General features: G+C 46.8%; 1 protein-coding gene across 3 annotated transcripts in view; it reads right to left on the reverse strand.

Annotated features, from left to right (window-relative positions):
• LOC119460957 (utrophin-like) overlaps nucleotides 1-25,649 on the reverse strand; it is a 141,728-nt gene extending 116,079 nt beyond the window's left edge. The window contains exons 1-2 of one of the 3 annotated variants that reach the window (XM_037722108.2): nucleotides 25,310-25,649; nucleotides 16,791-16,896 (exon numbers count right to left, since the gene is read on the reverse strand). In XM_037722108.2, coding sequence (XP_037578036.1) covers nucleotides 16,791-16,896; nucleotides 25,310-25,399 — 196 coding nt within the window. In that variant the 5' untranslated portion in view covers nucleotides 25,400-25,649. Of the gene's footprint in view, nucleotides 1-11,720; nucleotides 12,936-16,790; nucleotides 16,897-19,045; nucleotides 19,161-25,309 lie in introns of those variants that run through there. The other 2 variants (XM_037722110.2, XM_037722107.2) reach the window with 2 other exon arrangements.

Below are 25,649 nucleotides of genomic sequence, written 5' to 3' on the forward strand. Positions count from 1 at the left end.
GTTCCTATCACACTTGATAGCTGTGATGGCCTATACTCATCGCGAGCGGAAAACGTAAAGAGATAGGGCTAATACGTGGACGGCATAGTGATAGCCATATACGACAGTGTCCAAAAGTCCGATGGAATGTTTGATAGGGCAGCCGGCGACTTATTTCTCTCGTTACAAAGAGCGTAGTTGCAGTTGCGGACTCAATATGAATTGTGCAGCTGGCATGTTTTGTTGTATTGAACGCACTGTAATACCCTGCATATATAGCGAATCACACAGTTCAGCGAACAGCGGACAAACACGAAACTCCACAGTTCGCGGTACTCCGAGCTACTTGCTAAATTAAACATGCTTCGCGCACGCATGTCTACGTGCTAAACCAAACAGGAAGCCGTGCCCCTCCTCCACTAATGCCTACGAACCGTGCGCAACACCTACAATGTCATACGTTATGTGACACTAGTATACACGAACGAAGTCCCGGACAAAAGCGAGTTATGGTCGACCTGTGTGGGCGTTGCAAGTTAACTTACGCGACTCGTATATGAATAAAGGAAGGCCCCCACTGCGGGGCTCCCACAGTATACGGTATAACGCACCAGCGCACACAGCGCACAGCACGTAAGGGGGACGCGAGCGCGCGAAGAGAACTTTCCCGCGCTGCTAGGCATGTAAAAGCGCGAAATGCACAAGGTACGGAGCCGATCCCCCACATCACTCTTGGTGAATTCAGCCCCGTCTGTGTGTGTGTTCGTGCTATTACATATAGCAGCGCAATACCAACACGTCCAGACATATCCACTCTTGTGAACTTCATTTCCCGCGCGTTCATGAGCTCATGGCCCGCGGTACGGAGCCGTAAAAGCACGTCTCCTCTGGGGCGCCTACGTGCCCGTCAGTTGTACATTAGCATCGATCTGGTCGGGGTTCCGTCGCGGCCGCGCGAGGCGGCGGGAAAAGGAAAATGCGGTATGCCCCAGGTTTTATATATCGTCGGGCAACCGTAATGTTCGAGGGAAAAAAAACCGACAGGGGCGCGCGTCGGAACGACGGGAAAGAATTGTTAAGTGGCATCGTATGTGCGGGGATAAGAAGCAATCGTGTCTGCCACGTTGTACCACTAAAAAATAAAATAAAATAAATAAATAAACACGTGCTGCGTTGAGCAAGCAGGGTATGATGCAGTTATTCATTACAAATTGATCAGATTAGATTACACATCAAATTGAATATTAGATTGGTTATGGGTAGGGCTCCATGTTTTCGGAGTTTATTTTTCTTGAAATTTGGAGGGTGCATTTCGGAGTTTATTTCTCGTAAATCCTGAATTCACCGAAATTCGGAGTTAAATTTTGCATTATTCTCATTTCTCCAAAATCGTAGATGAAATGATATCAGAACACACGAAGCGTATTTTTGTTGTCTGGAAGGTTTGAACTCACAAACACATATACACACAAGTACAAATTCTTGAATATAAAACACCTACGTCTGTGCGTATTACAACCTTAAAGCTTGTTGTAATAGACGCAATCATACTCTAGGAGGTTACTGTCACTGATGAAAGCACGCTCCTTTCGATTGATGATTCTCAACTTTGAAAATGCCTTTTCAACGTCTGCGCTAGAAGACTCAGCGCGCAGCGAAAAAGCACTGGCCATTGGACAGTGTGAAGTCACCAAAGCGACAGGGGTTCTACAATGTTACTGATTAATTAGCTCTGACAGTTCGCAAAAATCACTCATGAGTTGGCTCATGTCGTCGGTTTCAAGAAACACTAACTTAAAAATCGGCGCTTACGTTTCGAACGCGCGGGGTAACTCATGCTTCACATTTAGTTTCACAATTTGAACACTATACCAAAACGATTCACTGGTGTACTGGAGTGCATCGAAAAGGTTCCTCTCAACTGTCTGTCTCCGCTTTTCAGCGACAGCAGCGTAGTATCCATGAAGGTCGGTGACAGTCGTTGAGCGGTCATACGTCTCTCGCTCCGTGCGCGACAAGCCCTTTGTTAAATGTGCGATGGGTGTGGTCTACGAGATACTGTTGACGTGAGGTAAAGTTTATATCAGCCAAACCGGCCGATGTATCAATGACTGCGTAGAACGTGCCCTTTCGATATAGAACGGAACAGGGTCATATTGGCCGTTAAATTCGGAGTTTATCGAATAAATCCGAATTGTCAAAAATTTTACCGGCGAGTGTTTATCGAATTTTTTCGGATTTATCCGAAAGCACGGAGCCCTAGTTATGGGCTATGAGAAAAGGCGTGCAGGAGGGTACTTTCATTTTTTTCAAGGTAAAATGTTCAACCTGCGGCATAAAACGGGTGAGTCATCTTACATGTGCGTATACCGGGTGTTCAAAATTAAACTTTACGGAATTTTTAAAAATCGCCTGTGGCAGGTAGCATAATTCTTATCATTGAGCTGGGTTATTCGAAGAGGCGGACATTAGTAGCACGAGACATCGAAACACATATTTAGCTAATTAAAAATTTCACCAATTAACTTCTTAATTACTTTAGGACACATAGTGCAATTTACGAATTGTAGCCGGTGAGATTGTCAGGCGTATCCACTTGGAATTAATTTCCAGAATGACACCAAACTCGCCACAAGAATGCACTGTTGTTCCACTTACTTTTTTACCAAAATGCCGTTTTATACATTGAAGCACAAAAGTAACTGGAACGCCCATGCTATTTCGTCACACACTTTGGGAAATAATATCTCGAAACTGGTGTCATCCTGGAAATTAATTTCAAGTGGATGCGTCTTGCAAACTCACCGGCTACAATTCGTAAATTGCAATATGTGTCGTAAAGTAATTAACCTAGGTAGTTAATTAGTGAGTTTTTGTTAATTAGCCGAATATGTGTTTCGCTTTCTCGTGCTACTAATGTCCGCCTCTTCGAATAAACCAGCTCAACGATAAGAATTATGCTACCTGCCACAGGCAATTTTTAAAAATTCCGTAAAACTTAAAAATGAACACCCTGTATAGCTTGTTCTGTTCAATTAAGTCCAGCAGCGATCTACGATGCAGCCCATACATTCACAGATAGTAGTCTGGTGGGCGGCCTGGATAGATGTTTACTTTCGGCAGCAGTGACGCCTTGATGAGCTCAGTCATTCGGTATGATCGACCCCACCATAGGTGCGGTAGGCCTGCAATAGGGGCAATAGGGGCAAGTCGCATCGAACGCTGGCCGACGGTCGTAAGCCATGTCTGACATGGCTTTGGAAGCCATGGTGCGCCATATCTTCTAAAGCGCTTGTGGTTTTAACACATGGACAATCACGTATTCTATCGCCATCTGAATGCTACTGCCGCCGTGCCCTGGTAATCGAGCCCGTCACCTCGTTCCGGGCACTTCAACGACATTACCGATGGGTCACCAGGCGCGTGGCTCAACGCTGTACATCGCGAAACACCTGAATTGACCTGAATTTCAATCTCTCCTTGTCTCTTTCATCCGTGCTGTTTTGAAATTTGTGCGTATTCTGTGCTTCCACTATATTCTTCAAGGCTTTAGTTTCGACGATTCCGGCAGGTAAAGTCATTCTACACTAATAGCTAGTGACGCTTAATTACCATAACCGCGCATAACAGTTATTATTGTGTTATTTAAACAAATATTTCAATGTGACAAAAAGTCGCAGTTTCGCCCGAAAGGCGAAGCATCGATTGCGATAGCAAATTAGTAGACAGCTATATGAAGCAAGGATAATAGTTTTATCAGCCGTATAAACTTGTAAACATTCGCTTACTAACTAAATTAACAAGCACGTACGGTGTTACGCGCGCACAGGTAAACATGAACACATCTCGCTCCATGCATGACTACGGAAACTCGCTGTCAAAACGCTGCAGGCAGGAAGCGCGGCAGCAGCGAGCGAATTGACCTTCGTGCTGTGTCTCGCTTCAACGCGAACTAAACGTCGAAAGCACAGTGCATACGAAGCTACCGGCCGCCGGCGTAGTTCGTCCACGTCGCAGATCGCTTTCAAGATACGGCGCGCGCGGCAGTAGAACTCCCCCCCCCCCCCTTCCTCGCCTCTTTCCCGTGCCTCGCGTGCGACAGAAGACGGTGCGCTTCCGCACCGCCTTCCTACCTCGCGCGCGCGAGATTGAGCCGCGATTGTCAGCTGACTCTCGCAAAAAAAAAAAAAAATCACAGCATATCCACGGGGTGAATGATGATGAGTGGGCGAAGCTCCGGAGGGAATCATCGGATCTCCCGCTTAAGGGGACGCTAGCACAAACGCGTTAGAAACGTGCAGTACTCTCTAGTAAGGGGGAGCGGCCACAGCGTCTTACGCAGCCATTTACACATGCCGGAACGTGCACCACGTTCGCCGACGCCATCACATGACTGCTGAGAGAGTATACCCCCCGTATTCATAAACGCTCCTCGACTTGAACTTGACTTGCCACCGCCTTGGGCAGCGCGTTCGAAACGCGTTGAAGGTAAGGCGGAGAGGCCACAGCGTCTTACACCAGCTTCTTACACGGGCCGTAACGCGCTAGCACAAACGCGTTAGAAACGCGCTAGAAACGCGGCCTTTCGTTAATGTTGGGTATTTATTGCCATCGTGGTGCGTGTGTCTATGTGCGCTTCGTGGCGTAGTGGGCTAACGCCGCGCGCTCGGAAGCGAGGGGTCCCTGTCTCGCTCCGCTAGATGTAGTCCGCCGATCGTCAGCTGACCCTCGCAAAAAAAGCTTTTCACTCGCACATACAGCATACGGCGCGCGGCGACGATTTTATCGTGTTTGGACTATATACGGAACATCACGGTGACGGCAGAAATGCGCTTGGAGTGTCCATATAATTGATATCGCAATAAAAATATAAACCATTCCAAGGTGGCTAGTATTTCCAAGTGTCCATACATCCGACTCGATGTCATGACTCCTTCAACGCGTTTTGAGATCACGGGCGCTGTGTCACGGAACACAACCGACAAACTGCACTTGCTTTTGCTTCCTCCCAGGCTCTTTCTTCTACTGCGACTTCTATACAGTCTCTACACTTTCTATCAGTTTTTTTAATTTATTTTTTAACACGCGCAGCGAACCGCGACAACCTTGATGAGCACTCGCTCCAGACCGCGCGAGCACACCGAGCCGCGTGTTTCCACCGGGCGTGCATATAGAGCGCGGAGGAAGGCAAGGTGAATGGTTTTTCGCGGCTTTTCGGCCGACTTTTTTCGAGAGGGCCGCGGTCCTATTCTTGGACGGCGCGGGGCCTTGGGCGAGGGCTCGCGCGCATCAATTGCTCAGCGCCTCTTTTTCTGGGAAGGGCCGCACATGTGCGCGAGACGACGAGCTGAGCGAAGCGCGTTGTTTTTCTCGGCGGCTTCATTCTTGATATTCACTCGCAAGCAAGCGCGTACTCGGACAGGCTTAAGTACGGAGAAGACAGATGCACTCCGCGCTCAGAGTTAATTTCGCTTTTGAGGAACAGCTTATATACAGTGTGTTCCCTCGGGGTCATTTCAGTGTTTTTGCTTGTTTCGTGTTTCTACTCCTTCTTTTTGCTTCAGATACGAATGAACATTTATGCCCCAAAGCCAAGGTAAGCTGATTTAATGTGCCCCCAGCGACACACGGCTCTGTTACATATTCTCTCACATGAAAAATTCTTGACAGCGCTGTTTTCCCAAATGCAGAAATTGTCGACTTGTTTCACCGCAGAAGAATAGTTTTCTTGGCGAGTGGGTGTTGTATTCTTAATACAATACGTCAAAGACTTCATGCAACAGAAATAAATAATAAATACATAAACCCCAATACGTCAGAAGTAAAGAAGTACGCAGTTCGTCTTCCTTTCCGAGGAGCTGTATTTCTTTTTTCTTTTTTTTTTCATGTTATTTGCCTCAAGTTTATTTCCCTATTCCTTTTTCTTTCTTTTTTCTTATCTATGTCTCTTTGTAAGCTCACTTGATCTGACTGAATGGTGAAGATGGCGTCGAGAAAGTGATACAAAAGTTTATCATGAGGAATTGACGTCCGAGTCGGCGCACTACGAATATGTCCGCGTTACATGATTGTCGCTGATGGCATTGAATGCTTGAAGCCTTGAGTTTCTTAACTCTACTGCATTCAAAGCCACTGTAGCATGTATATGTTTAATACCGTCAGATGCCATGGCTATCGGAAGATTTCACTGAAGAGCCATAGCGAAACACAGAGTAACCTGGCAAATAACGCAAAATTAAAATCTGATGTGCATACCTTCACGGATGTCTACAACAAGAGAGACAAAGAGAGACGGCCTATTTTATTTTTCATTCACAGTTTTTGAACGGAGAGCGTCAAACATGTAAAGTCGTTCACGTTCATTACGAAAGTTTTGCCTGCATTCGATAATGATTCGCCGTTCCCCTCCAGGTCTGGCGTAATGTTTGACCTTCGCTACGCGCTTGGATCTTTATAGGCTGTCTGTTGATCATTAGGCCTCCGCCCCTTTCTTTCTTTCTATAATTATTTCCTTCTTTCTTTATTTCCTTCCGTTCTTATGCTGGCGTAACGCGCATGAGCTGGGTATCGCCTTACGTAAGCACATCCATTAAGACTAACGTCATTTAAATATTTGCATGCGCCATCGAGTAAATTACATTAGGATTTAAGGGCCCTAGATCGTCCTGCTATATTCTGAAATGGCTGTAAAATCGGTTTCATCCAAACCTATAGCCTTTCCATCTGAATTGTAACGCAAATCCCCTTAAAAACTCGCAAGAAGGTTTGTCTCTCTCTCTCTCTCTCTCTCTCTATATATATATATATATATATATATATATATATATATATATATCATTTTGCGCAACCTAATAAATTTTCGTAGGCCGCTTAAATCTACACCCTAATGTCGTTGACAGTCTCGTCCCCAAGCCTTGTTACGAATAAATACAAAATAATTCTGGGGTATTAATGGCTCGTTCGAAAGACGAAGACTAAGTTAGGAAGCGGAAGAAAAGCAATGAATAATTTATGTTTTCTTGATTACTTTTAATTTACTGCAGAGGTAAAATACTCGCTACCATTTGCAAGCTACTTTTCTTTCTTACTTGCCTGCTTACTTCATGAATTGATCTATTGATTGAGTGATCGATTGATCGATTGATTGATTGATTGATTGATTGATTGATTGATTGATTGATTAGATGAGTGAGTGGATGGGTGAAAATAAAAAGTCGTTGACTGATTGAAAAAGGATTTTCAAATCAAATGGCATAATTCAATAGAAAACGCGGCTAGACCACTGTTGCATTCAAAACGAGCCGTTAATGATGATGATGATGACTTTAACGTCTTGTTGTTGTCATTGTCGTCGTTGATGTATGCTGCGACGTATGATACTTTATGTTTAATTTCGTTAAAGCGTTGCGATGTCATTTACCTAGCCTGAAATGTGCTTGGCGGAGACGCAGAAAGCTGTTCAAAACAAACATGTCTGGAAGTAATGGCGACTGCAAGTGATTGATAAATTTCTGGTCCAGATAAATTTCTGTTCCAGATGCACGAGCACGCGAAATATGCATCTAACGTTGAACACTCACGCATACCGCGCGGCAATACATTATGCTGCGTCGCTGTTAGGAGTCGCGCAAACCACCAGCTTAGGGTCAAACCCAGCTTTCCGATGCAAATGCATGACAAATGCAGATGTGCTCGAATTAAGCAATCGCTCAACTTCAAAATTTCCAATATAATTTTTATTTTCTTTAATGAACAAGTCAAATTATAATAGCAGACGCTATTTTACTAACAAAAAATGAAGAAAATTGTCAAATTCCAAATTGGACTTTCAAACCCACGCTTATGACTCCATAGCTCCGCAGCAAATCAAAATCGCAATTTTGTGAAATCTGTGTTTAGAAAGCGGACAAATTTGGTGCATTACACGTGGCTATAAACTACGCTGCTGTTTAGCTACTTGCTAAACTCATGTAGCCCAGTTACTATAAAAATGCATGTGAACTGTAAGGTAAGATCTTAATTTTGTTAGGTTTAAATTCACTATCATTAGCAAATAGCAGAAGTTATGTAGTTGTGAAGTTATGTCCCTGTAAACTTGTCACAATTATTCTCGTTTGGAAATTTTCTTATAGCTAATCTTTATAAACACTTTGATGGTGTAAATTAGAGTTCTGCGACTACAACTCACTAGAATTTTGCATTTTCTCATAAATGAAACGAAAAAACTATATATATCATGTTTTATATCATGTTGGTGTGACGGTTACGTAAACGTTTGCACATAACATGTATTTTTATGAGGCAGTCTGATTTGGCTGAGTACACAGATTCCTCTTATCCCAGTATTGGACTGTATCCTAACAAACACTGATTTTTGCGAGAGCTTTACTGAAATTAAGACATTTCATTTCTTTCTGAAGTAAGAAAATTTACACTGGCTTAACCTCCTTGTCTTTCTTTCCCTTTCTCTCTCTCTCTCTCTCTCCATTTCTTTCTCTTAATCGTTTTCTATATATCCATCACTCAATCCGTTGGTTATACATGTGACCTGGTATAATTATGCCAGTAAACTGCTGTTAAAAAATCGAGTATGTTTGGATTGTTCATTGGCCTACACGTCTAAATATTTACGAAGCAAGCGCAGGGGGAGGACAGTGAAAAAGAGAAAGAGACATTTCGTTAAAATTTTCAGCAGAAGTAGGCCGCTTGGCATACAAATGGAACAAGCATGAACAGCTTATGGAACGGGACGAAGTCAAAGAAGGCTAAACACAGCACTGTGTTTGTCTTCCCTCGACTTAGTCCCGTTCGTTGCACTGTTTCTACACGCTAGTTCCTCAGCTTGATTTTAGAGATTACGAGCGTGCCGCTTCCAATCTTTACTCTTTCAGACTAACGCTGCTTAATTTATTGTTCTTTTTTTTTAACTGAGATATTACGGCGTCCGTAAAAGGAGCTTTAGAGTGCAGTAATTTGATGAGCTAGTGTACATAGGAGCACTTGCGGTGCGCTTGTGTTTATCATAATAGAAAGATCTTGAAGCGCAAGAGCACAAACACGAAAAAAAGGAAATATACAGGCAGCGCAGCGCTTTTCCTTTCTTTCTCTCTCTCTCTCTCTCTTCTCTTTTTGTGCGAGCGCTTTTGCGCTTCAATCGCTTTCTCTCGAGAACTTCAACCTACTAGTCCAACTCGCCATCTTGTTGCATGTGTTTTTAATTGTATGTTTTTAATTGTTCCCTCTTCCCCCATTCTTGTAGAGTCCATTTCTCCCTCCTCCTCCTACCCCCCACTCCTTTCCCTCGTTTCTTTCCATCCTTGCTTGCAACGTATGTAGCTCCCCAGACGAGTCAGACTATGTATTCTGCAATCTCCACACGCACACGCACCCCCCCCCCCCTTTCCCACTCCTTCCACACACACGCACATCCTTATTTCTTTGCAGTCAGTTTATGTGTGTTTGAACGCTCTTCTTTTAGTATATGTAAGAGTTAAGTTCACACAACCATACTGATGACGTGAGAGTGCAGTTAACGTCGCAATAAAAGCTCAATTGCATAACAGTTCCGCAAGACGTTGCGAAGCCCTGAATGCCTATGTTTCATTAAGAGATGGCATACATACCATCGCTAACTAACCAGCTTATACTCACGCGTCCCGGATACGGTACTCATCAGAAGAGACGAGACATAACTTACCGCACATTTTACTGGAGCGATTTGGCTGTGCTACAGAAGTCATTAGGATAGCTTTAAACTGCGTTACTAGAATAATCTAGTAATTACTAGCAGTCACCTATTATAGCTGCATTATAGCCATTGAAAACCGCTTGCGCTTGCACAAAGTATGTTAGCTGCTGACATGCACGACCTGCGTAGCGCGCCCGGAGCGCTCTGCTGGCGGCCAGACGAATGTGCCGTATTGTTATACCGGCCGTCTTGGCTCTTCTGGTCTTGCCGCGCGCTCCTTAGGAAGGACGGTGTATCACGCATCTACGCTGCTGTTAGGCAATGATGATGAAACGGATGTGGGAAGACGGGTGGAAGAAAACACTCCAGCGGGTGTCGCCCCTTCATTATTTATCTTGCGCAGATAGATAGATAGATAGATAGATAGATAGATAGATAGATAGATAGATAGATAGATAGATAGATAGATAGATAGATAGATAGATAGATAGATAGATAGATAGATAGATAGATAGATAGATAGATAGATAGATAGATAGATAGATAGATAGATAGATAGATAGATAGATAGATAGATAGATAGATAGATAGATAGATAGATAGATAGATAGATAGATAGATAGATAGATAGATAGATAGATAGATAGATAGATAGATAGATAGATAGATAGATAGATAGATAGATAGATAGATAGATAGATAGATAGATAGATAGATAGATAGATAGATAGATAGATAGATAGATAGATAGATAGATAGATAGATAGATAGATAGATAGATAGATAGATAGATAGATAGATAGATAGATAGATAGATAGATAGCGCTGCTTCTTTTGCGAACATCCGGCGCACCGTAGAAATTGCTGCGCTTAAGATAGTTTCGTATACCGCCAAAACACGGGCACGTGCTGAAGCGCAAGCCTCTCTAAATAGAGATAATTTTATTCAAAACACTGTCATGCCACATAAAAGACGCTTTTTCTAGTTGCCTGTCTTAACATGCGCAGGTTTTAGGGAACAAGCCGGAGGTGTTGAAAAGAAGACAAATATAACTGGTACTTTGAAGTGTCAAGGCACTGTAACTATAAAACACCGGCACTGGTTCTGGAAGGAACGATAAGGTTCTTAAAGCACGTTCCCATTGAGTATGACGGTGGTGGTGCCGTCTGATGGATGCTGTAGCGGTCAATTAGCAAAAGAGAAAGTAGTCGCGCTGGCGCATTTGAGGTTGCACAAGTTAGGCTGAGATGAAAATGTGAAAAATATGCAAATTTAATTTAAAGTCCGTCGTGTTTAAAGTGTAGAGATAATCTTACCCCTACGCTTCATATATTCGAGAGAAAGTAAAACATTAAGCTCTTAACGTTACTCAATTCTCCTGCTCTTAGCACTATTTCGTTTTTTTCCCCCCCTAATATGTATTGTCTATATTTCTGCATTCATTGTTGCTACATTGTCAGTTGTAAGCAGAATAGACGGCTGGTTAGTTGTAAATATTGCATACTTGAAAATACAGCGCCAAAACAGGACTAGGACGAAAAAGGAAAGAACGGGACACCGTATCCCGATCCCTCCTTTTTTCGTCCTAGTCCTGTTCTCGCGCTGTATTTTCAAGCATTGTAAGTTGTAGTTTTAGGTTACGCGCACTAACGTGCCAACATCTGTGCTGCAGGTATTCACACTTAGTCGCCGCAGATTATGACCCTTAATTGTGACCCTAAGTTGTTTTGGGGGTCCTGGAAGACAGACAACTGACATATGTGCCACATCCAGCTGAAACAAAACCAGGTCAATGCCTCGTGGAATGTTCCGATGTTTTGCTTCCGGCCAGTGATTTACGTTCAAAGCGGCGGGTATCGGAGGACAAGCGGGGTGCAGTCCGGCTCTTCTGTACTGTGCACTATGTGTATTCTGTACAAGTACGATGCTATATGCACCACGATTCGCAACCCAACTTCACCCCCCCCCCCCCCCCACCGCTCCACTTTTTTGTTGTTTTTTGTTTATGTACGTAAACTGGAGCATGCAGGGATGCGCTTAATGTACACTCACATTCGTCTAGCACGAGCTCGTCGTCCTGCCTCCGCCGACGCCACCTGTCGCGCTCGTAGTCGTCATCGTCGTCGTCATCGTCTTCTTCCTCGTCCTCCTCTCCTCCTCCTGCCGCTGCCTCTTCGTCGTCCTCCTCGTCGTCGTAGTCGGTCACGTCAAGCGTGGGGATCACGAAGCCTCCGCGCCTGGAAGGACCGCTTTCGGCGCCGACACCACCACCGCCGCCGCTGCCGAAACTTGCAGAAAATGACGGTCTCGGAGGGATCGCGGGGGGTCGTCTGCGATGCATACTGACGATCGGAGGACACTAACACTCCGACGCACACGCCGACAGAAACTTTCAGGAAGAGGAGGAGCCCGCACAGCCTGCCACCGACACCGGAACCACACGCACCTCACAAACACCACGCATTCACGAAGCCGCACGCTGCAAAGCGCTTTTCCCACATCGTAGGTTTCCTTATCGGTGGCACACTTCGTCGCTGGTTGCACGTTGTCGATAAACGGGCGATGAAAACACAGTCTGCTCAAAGCCGGTGGCGGGAAAGAAACGACTGCTATAGCAACGAGCAAAGCAGATGACACTGTGGCAAACCAAGAAGGCCGTTTCCCTTTGCGAGACGTGTGGAATGTCCGGTTGCTACAGAGCTCGACGAGATCGCGTCATCCGTTGCACGCGTGCATAAGCGATGAGTGTTCCAGAGGCAAGCACGCGCTCGTCGCCGCGCGCAGCGCCTTTGAAAACGGACGCCCGTCTCTGTCCGTGACTTTGAATCGAGAGAGAAAAAAAAAAAAAAAAAAGCAGCCGTATAGCAGCTTGAGCGCGCAAAGCGCGCGTTGCACGCAACGCACCTTCGTGAACCGTGCGTCAGCGAACACCGGGCGCTCGCTCCTGCTCCCGCCGCTGCAGACGAAATTCCGTGCGTCGGCGATGTTTCCTCCCCGCACGCTTCTTTCACCGACCGTCTGCACCCGGCAACGTCGCTGTCACATCGCCGCACCGTCTCCTCCCATCGTCACGCGAATAATTCCAGCATCGGTGCGCCGAGATAAGTGCTTGCAGCGGCGGCAGTTTAAGCACAAGGCGTAAGCCCCGAAGCTCGAAGGGGTCCGCCAAAAAAGCTCGCGCTTCTCAGACTGCGAAGGAACACAGGAGTGAGCAGCAGCGACGAGCGAGCCAGCGTGCCTGTGCGTCTGTGTGTGATGGGGGCTCTCCCTTTCGAGCGCTGCTTCACTGGAGGGAAGGCTTCTCCTGCCGCCACGCGGCCGGTAGCCGAAGCCCGCGTTTTCTTCTTTCCTCGCTTGGTCTTCCCGGCAGCCTCCGGGTGCATCACGTGGGCCAGAACCGTCACGTGAGCTCTCCATCCTCCGAACGCCGCCTCCTCTGCTCCCCGGTGCACTTGGGAACACACCGACGCTCTCCTCTCCTCTCTTCTCCACGTCTTTGCGCTGCCGCGTCCAGAGAGCGAGACAGTGCGTCCTCTTCCATTCCCGGGAGTGCCGTTTGTTCTCCGCTGCGCTGTGCGACGCAACTGTCTCCGCGACTCGCGTCCCATTTGTTCCTTCATCTCGTTACTGCAGATTAGCCGGCCCCTCTGTGACGTGGGGGTGTGTGCGTCTGGGACGGCGCTTCGGCGACAGAGTGGTTTATTCCACATCGGTGACAGCGCGAAAGAAATGCCTTTGTTGATGATGACATGCGCCGATTGTAGCGATGGCTAATCACTCAATTACCAACGGTTGGTTGCGAGAGCGCAGCGGACAAAGGAGAGCTTCCGGTTCAGAAACTACGCGACAGTGAAATGAGAGAAAGAGTAGGAAAAGAAGAAATAAAAAATAACGCTTAACCTTGCAGCTCGGCCGCGCAACGCTTGAAACAGCGAAGCTGGTCGATCGTCACACGCACTTCCCACGGCAGTCCGCAGCAGTCTCCGACAGGAACCGTTTCGCTGCTTTCTTATGAAACGGTTCCTGTCGGATCACCATGGGTTTATTACCACATGCGTACTGTCACGTGATGGTATCAACCGCCAACTTTGCAGCCGCTGTATTGCGCATGCTCGTAGGTTCACCATGCAACGACGCTTCCACAGTGACTGCCTCGGTCAGCAGCTGTCGATATTTCAGCTAACCCAACAAGTTGCAAGTCAACGCTCATGGTTAGGCACGTGACCGCGGCATTGCATCAAAAGTTTGGCTTTTTCGCTACTGCGTTCAGGTATGATCCTTTGAGGCTGTAGCAAAAGGGTCCAGCGCATGAGCAAGAGTACGCGGTAATTGTGAAAGCGAATGTTTTCAATTTCTACAGACCCTTGCGACAGAGACGCAATTTGCGGGGTCGTTTGTATCTCCCTCGTTGTTCCTAAAGCCTAAAGGCAATTTCTGATCAAATGTTTAAGATAAAGGTATTTTCCATTGCTATGTGGTACCACTGGTATCACGAAGATATGCGTTCATAATGTATTCCCCCTCGAGCAATATGAAATAGAATGGTTAAATTGCTTTCAAGAGGCCATAGCGTACATGTCCCACATAAAGTACTCAGTGAGACTAAATGCTCAACGGAAAAGCTACTTGTTACAGTATAACATATCAGACTTAAATACACACATCACGAGTAACCGCTGCTTTAAAACAAATTCGATGGTCGACTTCATATTACTCACAACTTACAGCGCGAAAAACTGCGCAGACAAGGAAAAGTATTGACAGCACGAGCGCAGCTACTTATCCAGCTTTTCTTGCTGCTTTATTTCGCTCTGTACATTACGATTCCGTTTCAACTAACCCAGTACACTATTCTTGTGAATGGCAAATGGTTACGCCGTAATAACCATTAAGAAATTCGCGAAGCCACATTGCGCACATACCATTATAGAATTTTGTGGTTATACTAAAGTTGGCACCGTAAAGTGCGCATTTTTAACTAGAAATGACACCGTGTAAGTTCTTCTGCAAAATTTTCAAATCAACAAGCCGCATGCGAAGTAGCACGCACACACGAAACCTTGAAAGTTTGAAAACAACTCAACACTGTAAAGATGGCTTGTTGCTAAGCTCACGTGTTAAGCAGCGAAGCCAGACTACGCTCTCCAAATGGGCGCTTATGAAAATATGGGTGCGCTCAAAGTACTACGCAACCCGGAAGAGCACTGTAAAGTTGACTTATTGCTAAACTTGATTGTTGTGCAGAAAAGCCAGACTACGAGGTCTCAATAGGCGGTCAAGAAAATATGGACGCGCTCAAATCAAGGGAGCCGGAAGATTATAGTTCTAATTTTCAATGAGATCCACTAATGTTGTTTTTAATTGAAACATTATGTTCTTGTTTTCCCAAGAGGCAATACAGAACCTTATTTGTGTTTGTGTCTGTGTTTTGGATCTCTCGGCCCATAATATAATCTTGTTCATTTTAAAAGTAGTATCAGCATAAGTTCAAACGCGAACAAGTCGAAAATGACTTGAGTATCTTGTTGTGTTTCCAGGTTCACCTGTATTTGTAACCGTGGCTTAAGTTAGGCTCTGAAACGTATGTCTGAGACTACGTCATGCTTAGAAAGTGCCTACGGAATGATTGCACGTCGCAATTTCATTTAGTTACGCGTAACATGTGTACTAATCAGTCTTTTTATCTTGTTTGCCTTTCTATATATAATAAATGATGATGGTGCAGCATGTACACACATGTTTGCCCATCACGTTTTCGACAGTAATGGGCGGAGTCCGTACAACGTTCAAACTTCACTTCGTATCACGTCATGCCCGAGATAAAGTAGGGCAGGTCAGCACCAATGGCATTCCAACTGGTTCTCACCGTTAGTGCGCAGCCTTTAATTCGCACAGTCGTGTGAATACAGATCAAAACTACAGTTCGTAATTTCAGCGGCTGCTCTCTCACGTGGGCACTTCGGGCAATGAGGCTGCTGACAGACTTGTACGCGACGCTTAGACGATCTAGCCTTGCCAGATTTCTCCGCCGGCTTCTGAAGCAAGCTATCGCGATGAGTTGTATTCATTCCACTTGGCCTCCCACACACAGAAAAGCGGAAAGGCCGCATGTACATCCTGCGTCTTCGAACTTGAAACCAAGCTTTTCATGAGATGTCGAACCCTTCTATACTTAAACGACTCGCAGAAACACCACTTGTACCTTAGGCCCCTTACTACCATCATCAAGTTTACTCATGGATCTGTATGGACGAGTAAGCGTAGCTGCGCCGTGGGAAGGAGACCATTTCGTTTAACAGATTTTCCTTTTTAATCGAACAGATCGCTATCATAACGCGTATTAATTTCGTGCCGTTCTGCGCTTTGGCGCCGTTTCAGTGGTTCTATTTATACTTTAGGGTAAAAACAAACACAATGAAGAAGCTAAAGACCGGGCTCCTAACAGATTCACAGATGGTTTTCTACATGTCGCGTTGCCTAACCTTACTCACTGTTTTTCTTCGTAATGCAGAAATTGTCAGCCCTTCTGAAAACGGTATTGTCACGGGAACACGTTCGAACAAGGGATTTCTTTACACTATGTATACACGGGGACAACAAGTGGGGCCACGACACCAAAAATGGCGAAACGAGATACAACTCGACCTTTTTTTCGTCCACTACATCATAACAATATGTTTGCTTTTTTTTTTTTACTTATTTACTAATACTGCAGACAACCGTGTGGTTCACGCAGGAGAGGCCATACAAGTAAAAAACAATCTTGAGAAACGTAACCATACAAGCAAGAAAAAAAATAAAAGCAGAGGAACAGCAAAAGCAAACAAAGGTCACATGCATCAGAAACACTGGAGGGCACAGAGTTCCGGTCTGACCAAGTTTTAGGGGGGGGGGGGGGGGGGGGAAGCTGTATTTATAAGCATTATATCTCGTAAAAATTTAAGCAGGTGCCCTTTTATGGGTATGTCTAGTTGTCCTATAGCAGTGTAGGTGGCCGTACACCACTTTGGCACATTCGGTTTCACATTAACCGCAAGATAGTTTTATAGGAAGTCCAACCGACCAAGCCTTCTGCGGAATTCTCAAGAGTCCAAAAGAATCGGTTCCTTTTGCTCGGCTCACCTTTATCGGTCTTGATCTTGCGTTGAAACAAGTCGAGGTTCTCTTCTTCGGTCGAGGCAGGCTCCTCGGCGCATCCGTTCTCGTCGTTGTCCGGCATGTCGGCCGACTGCGTGGAAAAAGCGCGCAACATGACACACAGAGTCCACATATGCTACGCACGAGCACGTCGCCACGACTATGTAGCTAAGGCACGAGCAGGGAAGAAGAAGAAATCGACGCAGCGCTGAAACATAGTGTGTATTGTACCCCCGTCCCGCAACAGTGAAGGTGTAGAAAGAGCGCACGAACTTCTCCGCCTCATTACGCGCTCAATTTTTTTTTTTCGAACCTTAGGAGATGCAGTATGCCAGCGGCGCATAGCGGGATGCTCAGGCTTGTATTCGCCGCCTGCGGAGAGTCTTCGGGCGTAAAGAGACTTCGTTCTATCTCGCAAATACAGTACATCGCCGTGAACTGTACGACGTGTGCTGAGAAGGCGCACTGAAGAAGCGTGCAGTGCGAAACATTGGCACACATTTCGATAGTGTTTCACACATTTAACGAGAGTGTTTTTCCGGTACGCCTACGTGCGGTGTGTTCGCGAGCTGTGCAGTTAATTGTGTCACATCAATAAATGCACCTCTCTCTCTCTCACTCTTTCTATGTTTAAAAAGCGTTTGTGGTGACGAACACAGCAGGTAGAGTTTCTCATTAGCTACAAAGACACGAGAACTGTGGTTACTAGAAAGCCGGTTATACAGTACCCAAGGAACTTTGTATGGGAAAGCCAACCAACGCGGAGCGTCGGTATGCTCTAATTTCGTATTACCAGATGCGTCAGCTCTGTCTCCTGTGCTGCTGCACGGTTTTCTTGAGAATGCGTAAACGAGACGCCCCCTCCCGCGTGCCTCCCCTTTTCTTTCGTTTTGCTGCGAAAGCTTTCTGCCCTCTCTCCGGCCTTTTGTTTCTTTTTGTTTTGTTTTCTTTTCTCGCTTCGATCTATCATCACTGTCTCTCGCGAAACAATAAGGCGACCGGCGCTTCTCGACAAGTTTAGTACTTTTCTTGGAAGGCGCTGTCTAAGCGCGTCACGTACGCTTCCTTTTTCCCAATCAGTGCTCCCTTCCAAACTTTTTTTTTTCTGCCATGACATTGAATGCTTGATGCACCGAGCAAACGGAATGTTCTTAAGCTCGAACTTTCTCGCTTTTTTTTTTTTTCAGACCCTCATCACGCGCTGCACTTCGCGTTAGAACCGACGCCATAGTTCCACACAAATACATATGAAGAGTGGAGGATGGTACGTGCACACCCTAAGTATTGTTTAAACATGTAGAAAAAAGTTCTCGCAAGACGCGAAGACAGAGAGAAAGCAGGACTCGTGATGACTTTGTCGCGTCGGTAAATTTTTATGCGCTTTTGTGTGAACTCAAGTATTTCAGCATGATTCAGAAGCTACTCACGCTTTTAACATGACGTTCCTATAGGCTCTGTATTGTGTATTTGTAAACTTTCTGTTATGTTCGTAGAACACCGTGATTATTTCCTTTCTTTTTCTTTTGGGTTAGGTTAGCTTAGGTTATGTCAAGTTAAGTTAGGTTAACGACGACGACGACAACAACAACAACAACAACAGCAGGTGGAGGAATGGAGAGGGGCCACAAAGAAAAAGCATTCTTTCACGTGAAATGTTCATGTCAAGCGTACGTGTATTACTTAACACACAAAGCGCATCGAATTATAGCAAAGGAGAAGAAAGTCTGGAAACAAACCAACATTTTTAAGGAGCCGTAGACACAGGAGCCGCGAATCCACAGTGCATGCCGTTAGTTCGCATGAACCGTTTGTCGCTGTAGGACGCCTTCGCTGTAGGAGTATGTTCGTTATTATGATTGCACCAGCCGTTCTACTGTAACAACTGCTTGGCGAATCCGGGCCGCCACAAGTCGAGTATAGCAGTTTTATAAACATAGGAAAGTAGCCAAATACACCTGAGGGGCTAAAACTGAACGTGCCCCGCGTAGATTCGGAGGAATTAACCTGGAGCGCAAACCTAATCCAGGTTTGCCTAATCCTAAACCTAATCCCAAAACAATCGCCAACGCGGAGAGTAGGCATGTGTGACGGGATAAAGCCCGCGTTCGCTATACTTCGACTCCGCGGCGCACGCGTTCGTGTGCCGCCGCCCGACCGTGCTCGCACCCGACGCAAGCGTACACCCGGCTTGTTGTGTCCGCACTCCCCTCCCCACCCCCTTTCCGCGTACATGTACGTACCGTCGGACGCAGAGGCGACGAAGGGTCCCCTAACAAGACGCGGCCGCATCAATCACTGTCGGCAGCCACGATGTGACCGACGACGGGCACTGCAGGCGCAACTGAACGGCACAGCTGTTGTCGCACGGTGCTCCAGCGGCGGCGGCCGCCCGCGAAGCGCTCGGCGCCTTCGCCAAGGAACGGCCGGCTCGCCCACGGAGGACGCCGAACCCCGACCCACATCCCTCTTCTGTCGCCGCCCTCGCCGCCGCCGTGCGCAGAACGGACAGGTGCCGAGCGTGTATGCGTACTGTACACGCCAACTCAGTGGGACGCCGCGTGGCTTCACTGCCGGGGTGGCGGAACACCGGAAAGGGCGACGTGCACCGTTAAAACCGCGATACCCACTAAACCCCTTCTTTATATTAGTTGAGGACAAGGAACCGCGAGAGAGCGAAATATTCGTCGAAGCCATCGGTGAAAGAACATCGCGAAATAAACACGGACGACGGAGGAATACAGAACAAGCACTGTCGGATGGAAGGAAGCGCTTGTCCTGTGTTCCTCCCTTGTCCGTGTTTATTTCGCGCAGTTTTTTTTTTTTTTTTTTTACCGATGTATTCGTACCAACTAGCTCGCATTCACTACCCTTTTAATTCGTCGAAACATTTCAACAAATATTTTGAACGCTAACAGTGCGGGCTATAACGGGACAAGCGAGAGAGACATACACATGCACCTGTGTCTGCGTCTCGCTTCTTTGTCCCGTTAGTTCGCACTGTTTTCTTTCTAAATACTTCGTCCAAAGTAGCCGAACAGCTTACTTTCTTAATGACATGTTTTGATATTTATTTAGAGCTCGCTCTGACTCCCCACCCTCATCGTTTTCCACGTTTCCCAGTAGACGTTGAGCCAGCACGCTGAATTAACGTCTCCGCAAACATCCGCTTTATCAAACAAAGAGCTTGGCTACACCACATCGAAGGAGCTACACCAGCAGTCTTACGCTTGTTGATAAAAAATTCACCGACCATTACGATACTCCCTAATGATAAATTTGAGCGCAGCTGTACACGTGTTCTCATTTCGCAATATATTGGCTGGCGCGGAAAATCTGCCGTGCAGCACGTTGCAAACGGAGCGAAGTGCGGCGCGACTGCCTCGCTAATCTGGAGATCGCGAGAGGCAGCGCGTGGGTGACGCGTGGGAGCGATTCACGGCAGCCGCCGCCGACAGACCTCCCAGACGACGCGCGTTACTCTGGCGCCATCTCGTAGCCATCGTCACCGCACTACGCTTTTCTTCTCACGCTTTCGCCATACCCTCCTCCGCTTTCCGCCTCGTGGTTCCGCTGCAGCCTCCTCTCCGATTTCCTTCTCGCGCGCCTTCTCTCGCGCCGCTTTTCACTTTTTCATCTTTCGCTGGGCTCGTTCGCTCGGTTACGCCACCGCCGACGAGGACGACGATCGCTGCATGAACGGGCGCCTAAGAACTGCGCTCTAAGACCATCGCATAGACAGTGGGCACGCTGTGTGCAGTCGGTCAAGAATGAACTTAGTGTACGCATTAGCACGTAAATAACTGTATCACGTAAGTATAGAACCATCGCAGCTTCTTTAAGGCCATACTAATCCCTTCATTCGCGGTGCATGATTCATTCAAGCAGACCATGCGACTTGCAGTCCTAGCTGCATGAGCGTTCCATGTTTAACCGACTGTTCATTGCACTCTCTACAGAGCGTGCACAAAGCGACTTGTGCGCCCATCACAGCGCATGGGCCCGTGCACAGTAGAGCGGCTTAGCAAAGCCTACCGCTCTACCGCTAACTGTAACCAGACCGGGGCTGTAACGGTAAAAGGAGAGCAACGCTACACGCTAAAACGTTCTGTCGAGCATTTCTGGTGGAACGTTTCAGCGAGCTTCACGACGCCCTGACATTAACGCAACCACCATTGTTAGGTCCTTTGTCCAGTATAACTACACGTTACGTACCTCACGTTCAAACTAAATAGGGCATGTGGCGTTGTGGCCTCTAGAGATTAAAATTCCCTTTGCGCGCAAGAATGGTTCTTTGAACGGCCAATAGCCAGAACCTTCATCGTTGTATTGTTGGCTGTCGTGAATAGTCGAGCGGAACGTTATCCATACCTTCTAGAAAGTTTCCTTCTTATAAACATACAATGTCTAGAAACAGATTCAATGCTAAAACTCGCTATCAAGAGCGTTGAGAAAGAAAGAAAGAAAGAAAGAAAGAAAGAAAGAAAGAAAGAAAGAAAGAAAGAAAGAAAGAAAGAAAGAAAGAAAGAAAGAAAGAAAGAAAGAAAGAAAGAAAGAAAGAAAGAAAACATCGACGACCATGTCAACTCATATTTGTTCAGTATTGACGGCGCTCCTAGTTAGTAATTCAAGAATAACGGTTAGCTCATGACCGACGAAGCTGATCGTACGCGCAAACGGTGGCGTATAGATCAGCGAGCAAGAGTTAATACAAACGACTATATTTGCGAATGATGGTTGAACGGTTGTAGCCGTATATTCAACGCCTCCACTATAAGCTTCATCATTAGAACTTGCAGTGGCACGGGGGAAACGCGTCGGCGCGCCTCCACCAATTATCAGCAATGCCAGTTCCGTTTATACATCACGAGGTTTTGACAACACATCACTAGTGCGCCACTTCACCAAGGTGTACCGCCAAAGGTGAGACGATCACTGTACTCCAAATCGCCACGGCGACCTGAGACAGTGCATCTACTTTCAGAGTGTTCTCTTGCTTAGCTCTGTTCAAGGAATGATGCCAAACATATAAGGCCTAAAATGACGTCAAATTAGCCACAGCCTCGTGTAAGTAGTAGTAGTAGTAGTAGAAAACTTTATTTTATGTTTTAAGAACGAAGTCCCAGAGGGTGGAGCCCTCAGTCCAGGGCCCCATTTGCTGCTGCTATCCGGCTGGCCCGGTCGATCAGGCATCGCTGGTCGTCGAAGGCTGTGCTGGAAAGAGCGGCTTCCCACTGGGATGGGGAGGGGTTGGGTATTCTAGGTAAGCCGGGTGGTTTGGAGCATTCCCACGTAGAATGGTAGAGGTTTGGGTGACCACCACAGAAAGGACATTTGTCGGGGTACTGGCTAGGGTAAAAAGTGTGGCGGAGAGCAAGGCTGGGGAACGTATTAGTTTGGAGCTGACGCCAAGCGGCTGCATCTGCACGGTTTAGCTTCACGTGTGGTGGGGGGAATATTCTACGGGATAGTCTGTGGTGTTGTAGTATATGCGTGTATGTAAGCGGTATCGTTTCCACCTTGTCTGGGTTGGACTGGTCTTCCACCGGTGCCTGGAGGGTTAGGCCTCGGGCTGCCGCATGAACGCGCTCATTGCCAGGGAGAGACGCATGCCCAGGTGTCCAGACTAGGTGAACTAGTGGAATGTTTTGCTTCTTGTGTAGAATTTTATGAGCGATCGGTGAAATCCGTCCTTGTGCGTAGTTTCGACATGCTTGCTGGGAATCTGTAAGAATATGTATGATCTTATCTGGGGGTTGAGCGCTGATGGCGAGGGCTATGGCACATTCTTCGGCTTCCGTGCAGTTGTCAGTGCGTATTGTGGCTGATAATAGTGCTTCGCCCCTCCAGTCGGCCACCGCTACCACTTTGGCTGTAATGTCAGGGTAGCACGCGGCGTCTGTATAGAAGGTGTCGAGGTCGTTGCAGTATGCTCGGTGCAGTGCCATTGCACGCGCAGTGCGCCTGCCTTTATGGTGTTCGGGGTGCATATTCCGAGGTATGGGGGCCACTGTAATGTTTTCTTTGATGTTTGGGGCGATTGACAGGGGCTCTCGTGGGGAAAACTCTGATGTTGGGTAACGTAATTGTCTGAGTACGTGCCTTCCTGTCGATGTACGTTTAAGTCGTTCGATCTGCCCGACTTTCTGGGCTTCGATTAATTCGGCCGTGGTGTTATGTAGACCAAGCTGTAATAGTCTGGCTGTTGAGGTGTAGATAGGAAGGCCTGTCGCCGTTTTCACTGCTGTTCGTATGAGTGTGTCTAGCTGGTTTGTTTGGTTTTGGGTGAGACGGTGGTAAGGTGCGTGATAGGTAATGCGGCTTACGATTAAAGCGTGTATGATGCACATGACGTCGGATTCCTTTAGGCCGTGGCGGCGGTTCGTGACCCGCCGGATCATGTGCACTACTTGATTAATCTGTTTCTTCAGTAGCGTCAGGGTATATGTCGCTTTCGCATTGGCTTGAACATGGAGTCCTAGTAAGCGCAATTTATTCACCTTATTTACAGGTTCACCCTCGATAGTCACCGTGATGTCAGGTGGTAGGTGATGTTTCCTTTGGAGTTTTTTTACTATAAGCAGTTCTGACTTTTGAGCTGCGCACGTAAGTCCCCCTGCCCGGGCATATTTCTGGGTGACATCGGCTGCTGCTTGTAGTGCGTCCTGTATTTCACCATCTGTAAGGACTATTTCGACCAAGCTGCGTGGTACGAAATTGCTTCGAACATTGCGTTGCCTATTTGCAGTCGTCGGTCCAACCGTTAAATTTATGCATACCTCCTCCCCTTTCCTTCTCCCCCTTTTTTGATTTTTTCTTTTCTCCAGGAAGAGACAGACTACTAGCGGCGAACCCCCAGTGTGTAATTATTGACATTGGCCCAGATGACCTCCGCATTTCAGATATGTTTTAATATTTCTAGTAAGGTTGACTTTATCAGTATGTCGGCAGTGTGGGGCAGTGTGCGATTCATTTGCACACGAACGCCCTCTCAATCTCCAATTTGCTTGACAGCTGCTGGAATATTTGCCCATGAAATTAAATGTCCTGCAAGTTCAAAGGCATGTCAGCTCCCCTACCAGTGTGCCCCGTTGCATTGTCCCAGTGTATGATTATATATACGCGCTGTGAATCTTAAGGTTCAGTTTAGAAGGCTTAAGAAACATTTTAGAAGACAGAGCACAAATTGGTATGGAGGTCCTTTGTTTGCCGAGTCGCAGTGGGGATGAAAGATGTTTCTACATCTAACAAAAAGAAAAAAAAAAGAAAACAAAAACAAAACCCGTGCGTAATTAGTTTTCCATCCCCCCTTCCCCCTCGAAAAAAAAGAAAGAATACGCAACGATGACGAAGCAGAAGGAAGAAGAAGAAGAAAAAGAGCACTCCGTAAGAACAACTGCAGTATAAAGTTTACTTTTAGGCTTTAAAAACGAAGCAGGTCCGGCGCACATGCTGGAATTGATGGGAAGTGAAGCAGTTAATAAACTGTAAGGCTATACAACTAAGTCTGATGCGTCCAGTTGTTTGTACGGCAAAGAAAGCTTCGTTGTAAAAATACAAAGAACACCTGCCCTATGCCACAACTGCATCGTTCAAATTAAAAGAAACGAGATCAAACGGACGTGTTCAGCGAACGTGTTCAAAGAGCTTTCTGTACGCTGGAACGGGTCAGTGGTCACAGTGATGGTCAATTCCAATCGTGACTGTGAACGAGATATGCTAGCGAAGAGCTAGCCACTGACCAATTATTCTTATACATTTGGAGTAACCACATCCTATCTATAGACGTCTTGTAGACTTCCCGTAGACTGATTTCTAAAAAAAAAAAAAAAAAAAACCAACATGGGTGCTTCGCTTTTTCGTGGACGAACCAGCGCAAGAGCAAAGTGTCGACCTAAAATTGTGGCGGCTCTACTCGCAAGCGCGTCAGCAGTAAGGCAATAAAGTCAAGCAAGGTAATTTGCATATTGTCACTCATAATCACTGCTGGCAGGCAAGCATTTTAAGGTGAAAAAAGTCAGCGCAAACACCCAGGACAAACCACAAAGAAAAGACGAGACACGCACTGGCGGCGCTGTTGTGGTTTGTCCTGGGTGTTTGCGCTCAATTTTTTCACCTTAAAATACTATGGTACCAACTAGCCCCAACCGAAGTTTTATCGAAGCAGGCAAGCAAGCTACAGTTTCAAGCGGTCGTCATAGCTCGCTGCTGGCATGCGGCGCGCATACATAAAGCGACGCGTACTTCACGGCCACCCAAGCAATAGGCATCGTGGCAAACCATTCAGAAGCTATTGCTTGCGATGGATCGTTTCCTCTCTCTGCCCTCCGCCTTTCCTATCTGCATATCGAGGCCCATCAACGCCGGGCAGAAAGACCCGGAAGCGCTGTCACTTGAACGGCGGTGGCCGCACATATATCTGCCAACAGACGCATGCGCCGGCGGTCAACCTCGCAGTCTCCGCCGCCGTTCAAGTGAGGCTGTGTATACGTGAACCTTAAACCTACCGTCGATGCACCGTCGGTGGCCGCGGTGGTGGTGGTGGCGGCGACGGTGTCACAAGGCTCGCTCACATCGTCGCCAGAAGAGCGTGGCATGACACCGGACTCACGAATCGCATCGAACACGAGGCGGACACAAGCACAAGCACACACACTCACACACCCACACTACACTCACTCGAAAGAAGAGAAGAAAGAAAAAAAAAAAAAGCGCACGAGCTCGGACAGATACGGAACCCGTGAGACACAGCCTTGGCGAGCGAGTCGCCGTTGTAATAGCGCACCCGCGGAGCAGCAGCAGTGACAGCGCGCAAGACTTGTGGATACAGCGGCGGCGGTCGCTTTA

The sequence above is a fragment of the Dermacentor silvarum genome, chromosome 8 (assembly GCF_013339745.2).
Source record: "Dermacentor silvarum isolate Dsil-2018 chromosome 8, BIME_Dsil_1.4, whole genome shotgun sequence".
NCBI classification, from domain to species: Eukaryota; Metazoa; Arthropoda; class Arachnida; order Ixodida; family Ixodidae; genus Dermacentor; species Dermacentor silvarum.